The sequence below is a fragment of the Gekko japonicus genome, unplaced genomic scaffold, assembly GCF_001447785.1.
Source record: "Gekko japonicus isolate JY-2015 unplaced genomic scaffold, Gekko_japonicus_V1.1 scaffold5302, whole genome shotgun sequence".
In the NCBI taxonomy this organism is placed as follows: domain Eukaryota; kingdom Metazoa; phylum Chordata; class Lepidosauria; order Squamata; family Gekkonidae; genus Gekko; species Gekko japonicus.
The window spans coordinates 20855-27131 of NW_015172176.1; the positions used below are offsets into that span (position 1 = coordinate 20855).

The window sequence follows — 6277 nt, forward strand, 5'->3', positions numbered from 1 at the left end:
TGCAACTTACCTGGCTGCTTCTTGCTCTGACTGAGGGCTGCTGGGAGCAGGGGGTGGGGCTTGTTGCATGTGCCCGCCCCCTGGGCTCTTTACTGCCGGAGCTCCACTCCTGTGTGCTCCTGCAGGAAATGACCCCTGACTATGGGGATTCTCAAGGTGGCTGCCAGCTATAAAAGGGTCAGTTTGCTGGCCTTGAACAAGACCAAAATTCAGTCAATTCCCCAACTCTGAGTGTGGAGGGAGCCCAGACCTTGACTGGAGGGGGGGGCAGACGGGGTGAAGCTCAAAAGAAGGCCGGCCCCCGAGAAGGACATTTCAGACCAACCAGAAAGTCACAGCCTCAACCAGCGGCTACTCACCGCTTGCAGTCGATCGGTCAGTTCCCTGCGGCGATTCCGGCACTTCGCCGCCGCTAGCTTGTTCCTCTCGCGGCGGACGCGGCGTTTCTCCTCTTCTTCTGGCGTTAGCTGCCCGGGACAAGAGAGAGGCGGTCAGTCAGACAGAAGGTGGGCTGAGGAGTTCCCTTTCCCTAGACAAAGATGCCATCCCAAGGGAAAACGCAAATGCCCATGGAAATGCTGCGCCACTGAGGAGAGCCGGAAAGATGCTCCTCTGTGGAGGGACCTGGATCTGATCTCTGTGCTCAACCCAAGGGTCTACTTCCTGGCCTACCGGAGCTGGCTTCTCAACAGCTTCCACATGCCATAAAGATACCCCCTTCCCCATCCCTAACACAGTGAAAAGGGCAGGCCGCTTCAGCTAGAAGCAGCACGTAGCCAAGTTTTAGATTTTCAAACGGAGGACACCGGCTTGGAGATGTCAGGACCTGCTCGCTTCTAGCTGCTGCGCAGATGAGCGATACGGAACCAGCCAAGCCGAAACGGCAGCCTTAAGAACATAAGAGAAGCCAATGTTGGATCAGGCTAACGGCTCATCCTGTCCACTACTCTGTGTCACACAGTGGCCAAAACCCCAGGGGCCGTCAGGAGGTCCACCAACGGGGCCAGAACTCCAGAAGCCCTCCCACTCTTGCCCCCCCAAGCACCAAGAAGACAGAGCATGCCCCAGCTATAAGGCCATGACAGAAGCCAATGTTGGACCAGGCCCAATGGCCCATCCAGCCCAGCAGTCTGTGGCACACAGGGGGCAAAACCCAGGGGCCACCAGGACGTCCACCAGTGGGGCCAGAACCAGTCCTATCACCCGAGGGGGCAGAACACAGCAAAATAAGAAGAGCATGCACCACCCAGTCTTGTAGAGGCATTCCCACCCCCAATTGCAGCAATTGCGTTTTAGGAGTAGCTTAACATTTCCAGCATGCTGGGGAAGAGGGGAGTGAAGGTATCCCACAGAGCAGGGTTAAGGTGCAGGGTGCAAAATTATTGGAGTTAGTAACCTCGTCGCCGGCTCCCCAGAGGTAGTTCCACAGGAGAAGCAAGGCCCTACAATCCTCCCAGCTCACCATTTCCTCCCGCGTCCTTCGGGGCCGGGCCCTGGCGGAACGCTGCGGGGCGGCAGCGACGGGGGCTGTGGAAGGCCCTCCGGCATAGACACCCATGCCCGGAGCGGCATAACTGGGGCCGGGGAGGTCGTAGGGGTCCACCGGAGGCGGAGGCGGCTGCTGCGGAGGCATCTGTTGGCCTGGAGGCTGCTGCGATTGGGCCATGGACGAGATCAGGGTGGGCTGAACCAGCCACTGGAGGTCTTGGCTAGTCGATATGGCAGTCACTGTCGGCACAAAGGATCCAGGCATCTCCCCAAGGCCGCTGCACTCCTGAGAAGGCACAAAAGAGAACGTGCTGAGAGACCGGACAAGGCGGCCCGCACCAAAGGTAGCTAATTCTGCGAGGCTGGGAGACAGTAAAGCCAGTCTCCATAGCCTCAGGGGCAGGGTGTCCTGCTTTGTTAGCAAGGGACTCGCTCGCGAAACCGAACTGTTCAAGAGGGCTCTCCTGCGCAGGTGGTTGGACAGCACTATACAAAATGGTTTTATAAACTTGGATTAGGGACTGTGGTCTATACTGCCTGTATACAGGTAAAGGTAGGTCAAGGATTCCCTTGCTCGAAAGCCAGTCGAATCTGACTCTAGGGATGCGGCGCTCATCTCCGTTTCCAAGCTGAAGAACCAGCGCTGTCCGGAGACATTTTATGTGGCTGGCATGACTAGATGCTGAGGCACACGGAAGCGGTACCTATTTATTGACTTGCAATTTCTTGCTTTTGAACTGCTAGGTTGGCAGGAGCTGGAACCAGAGACGGGAGCTCACTCCGTCACGTGGCACACTCGGGTCTCGAACTGCCGAACTATCAACTTCCCAGTCTAGGTGTGAATTGTGATCCGCCTTGAGCCCGTTCACGGGGAGGGCAGAATATAAATGTGAAAAATACATAAATAAATGTGTGTGGTCTCTGTACTGCTTAACACTGCCATGGGTGAATCCTTCTGCCCTGCTTCAGTTCTTTCTGGTGGTTCCAGACTTCGAAAATCCCAAATGCGTTTGGTTATCGAACGTCCCATTTTGTGGGCTGCACTGACCCACGCTGCAATCCGCCTCGAGTCCCTTGAGAAAGGGGGACTAGAAGTAACGTAAGTAAAATAAAACAAGTAGTAGCCTTTCTCAAGGCTACCATCTGTACTGGACATCTGGGTGGAGAAAGCCATGGAAAGGGAAGGTGGGTTTGGATCTATCCGGGATTCCTAAAATGAATCAGGGAGTGCAGGGCCGGCTCACTCACTAGGTGAACTAGGCGCTCGCCTAGAGCGCGCCGGCCCTTAGGGGCGCCAAACTGGCACACACACCCCACTGTCCTGGTTCAGCTGCAAACACTACTGAGTTTTAAACATGTTATGATCTTTCTGATGTTACAAACACCAATTCCACCAAAGAACTTAGCCCTCTGGGCACAGAAGGGTCACTCAGCTGAGTCAAAAGAATAATCTAAGTAGGGGGGCTTATTACATAAGGACACTCAAGTTGCAACTGACTTATGGCAACCCCAGCAAGGAACTGTCAAGGCAAGTGAGAAGCAGAGGTTGTTTGCAACGAGTGCCTTTCTTTGCAGAGTCTTCCTTGGTGGAAGCCAGATGCACAAAGCAGGCAAAGTTACAAAAGCAAAAGTGAGTGTTAAGAGCATGGGTTCCAGGGGAACGGGAGGGTCCGGGGCACAGATCCAATTAACGGGTCCGAGCCATGGTGGGCACATGGGGGAGGGGGGGCGCCAGAAGGGATCCTTGCCTAGGGTGCAAAATAAGCCAGGGCCGGCCCTGAGGGAATGGCAGCTGTCAGAAGGCGACCTTTGTTATAGTTTAAAACCTCAGCTGTCCTTTAGTCAAAAGCCTTGGGGGAGTTCTCAGCAGTCCCCATTCCGAGTTACAGAGAGAAATCGCTTTTTACCAAGACCAAGTTGCCAGTGGTTTCTGCAAGGACATAATCAGGGAATCCCCCAGACCACTATATTTTTGGCCCACACACCAAACAATGTATGACGTCTGTGCGTTTGCCACCGATAATAACCCCATCCTGTCAGCAGATCTCAACTCCGTTCTTGCAGAAATATCCCAGGGTGCCCCCCTTCAAGGCATCCGCTCCCCACAACAAGTGCTAGACTCGAGGACCTGGAACCTGCCCATTTCCACGCTGACTCCCCAGCCCAAACGGCCACCTGGACGAGAGCAGAACCACCACCACACTGCAGCGAGAAGGCAGGGGAGAGGATCTACTTTGCCGGCAGGTGCTGCGGGCCCAGAGGCGACTAGTGCAGCTGTCGCGCCAAGTCCATATGTTTTTAAAAGCCAGAAGCCAAGTTCCAGCCCTCCTCCAGCACTTCCCAAGGCGTCTCTCCCGACTGATAACACCACCGAGGAGCAGTACCTGTCCGACTGGCATGACTGAGGAGGAAAGGATTGACTTGAGATCCCCCGGGGACGTTTTTCGGACAACCCACCTGCTCCTTCGGCGCAATGTAAAGCCTCTGAAGGGCACCGTGTTCGGGGACAGTTATGCAGAACCCGGGCCCTTTGGTCCGGCTCTGCCCTCATCCTGAAAGCCCCCAGGCCTGGCGGTGGGGAAAAACGCGATGACCCAACCTCAGTAGAATCAAAGGGACCCCTCCGAGCACGGCTCTCAGACATAGCTGTTGCCACAAATGGCTAAACTGACCCGCTTGTTGTGGGAAGGGCTAGGGGGTATCGTAAGAGAGGGAGAAGGGGATGGTGGACATTTGGGGGAAAAACCAAACGCAACAATGGGCTTAGACTGGTAAGATGGTGATCCAGAGGCTAAAAAACTCTGAGCTGGCTCACACTAACTCAGCTTGGAGGGAACACTGCCTCTGAGCATGGCTCTCAGACATAGCTGTTGCCACAAATGGCTAAACTGACCCACTTGTTGTGGGAAGGGCTGGGGGGTATAGTAAGAGAGGGAGAAGGGGATGCTGGACATTTGCCAAAAAAACAACAACCCACCCAACAATGGGCTTAGACTGGTAAGATGGTGATCTAGTGGACTGGGGCGATTGATCTTGGTAGTTGAGACTGCTGAGAGCCTGGCCTGGGAACCTCCCCACAGACCAGCCCTGAAAACAGATTATGGTGGGTAGCCATGTTGGTCCCCCTCGCAGGGGTGGGGTTGCCAGCTCCAGGTTGGTAAACACCTGGAGATCTGGGGGTGGAGCCTGGGGTGGACAGGGATCTCAGTGGGGTGCAATGCCCCCCTCCAAAGCATCCATGTCGTCCAGGGGAGCGGATCTCTGTAGCCTGAAGATGAGCTGTAACCAGTGTTCCCTCTAAGCTGAGTGAGTGTGAGCCAGCTCAGTTTTTTTAGCCTCCGGCTCACACATTTTTGTCTTAGCTCAGGAAGGAGGTGGCTCCAGAGCAAACTAATTTATGCACTAGCCAAATCATTTGCTCACAACTTTAACGCCAGTAGCTCACAAAGTAGAATTTTTGCTCACAAGACTCCACAGCTTAGATTGGTTGTAACTCTGGGGGATCTCCACATCCCACCTGGAGACTGGCTGCCCTATGCAACTGGCATCCCAGAGACCTTAGTATGCCCCCACCGGCTTCTCCTCTCCCCATTTACACCTCAGCGACTTCTATCCTATGGAATTGAACAAGCCAAAGGGCTAATTAAACAAAGAGTTGAGGATATCGAAGGACAATCAGATATCACTAAGGCTTCAAAACTCGGGGTATTGCTAAATATCAAAGGCACCACCAATGTTCCCTCTAAGCTATGGAGTCCTGTGAGCAAAAATTCTACTTTGTGAGCAACTGGCATTAAAGTTGTGAGCAAGCGATTTGGCTGCTGCATAAATTAGTTTGCTCTGGAGCCATCCTTTCTGAGCCCAAGACAAAAATGTGTGAGTCAGAGGCTAAAAGACTGTGAGCTACCTCACACCAACTCTGCTTAGCGGGCACCCTGCTAAATATCAAAGGCACCACCAATGTTCCCTCTAAGCTATGGAGTCCTGTGAGCAAAAATTCTACTTTGCGAGCTACTGGCATTAAAGTTGTGAGCAGGTGATTTGGCTGCTGCATAAATTCGTTTGCTCTGGAGCCCTCCTGCCTGAGCCTAAGAAAAAAATGTGTGAGTCAGAGGCTAAAAGACTGTGAGCTAGCTCACACGAACTCTGCTTAGAGGGAACACTGGGTACCACTAAGCCGGCTACGTATCTGACTTCAGTGGAGGGAAAGAACTCTAGAAGGGCATTCACCCTAGCCAGATGTTCTGCCCTTCCATCTCCAGTTATTCAAGGCAGGTATAATAAAAAAAACCCTACCCTGAAAGACTATGTTCATGCACTTCTTGCGAGGTCAAGTCAGTAGAGCATATGTTTTTCAGTTGCCCATTCTACAGAGTGGCTCGTCTTAAAACCATTACCCCATTCGTTGATAGGACACCTGGTCACATCAATACGAACAAAGCAAGACTTCACTGGCTTCTCTCAGATAAGAAAGCAGAGATTACACGGTCAGTCGCTGACCTCTGGGCATTGATTCTTAGGTCGCGGGAGTCGCATTTTAAAAGTTTTTAAATTTAGATTTTATTCTGTATATTATCTCTGGTTTCCCCCCCCCTTTTTTCATACTATGATTGTATCGTATGCTGGTCTTAAGACCGTAATAATAAAACTAACTCTCCCAATTTTATGTAACATGGACTACACTAGGATGCACTTTCCCCTCCAGAAGAATGCATAGCGCTTGCAGGTCATGGGGGTTGGAGAGGGCTGCTCGGTACTTATGAAGGGCTGTAGCAACCCTATATGACCA

The 6277-nt window shown here is 52.8% G+C and overlaps 1 protein-coding gene across 1 annotated transcript in view; it reads right to left on the reverse strand.

The window, feature by feature from the left end:
• Positions 1-2644, reverse strand: part of FOSB (FBJ murine osteosarcoma viral oncogene homolog B) — a 6507-nt gene extending 3863 nt beyond the window's left edge. Inside the window, exons 1-3 of the mRNA XM_015421049.1 lie at positions 2537-2644; positions 1463-1774; positions 360-467 (exon numbers count right to left, since the gene is read on the reverse strand). Of these exons, the coding sequence (XP_015276535.1) occupies positions 360-467; positions 1463-1774; positions 2537-2644 (528 nt within the window). The remainder of the gene's footprint in view (positions 1-359; positions 468-1462; positions 1775-2536) is intronic.
• Between the last annotated feature and the right edge of the window lie 3633 nt (positions 2645-6277).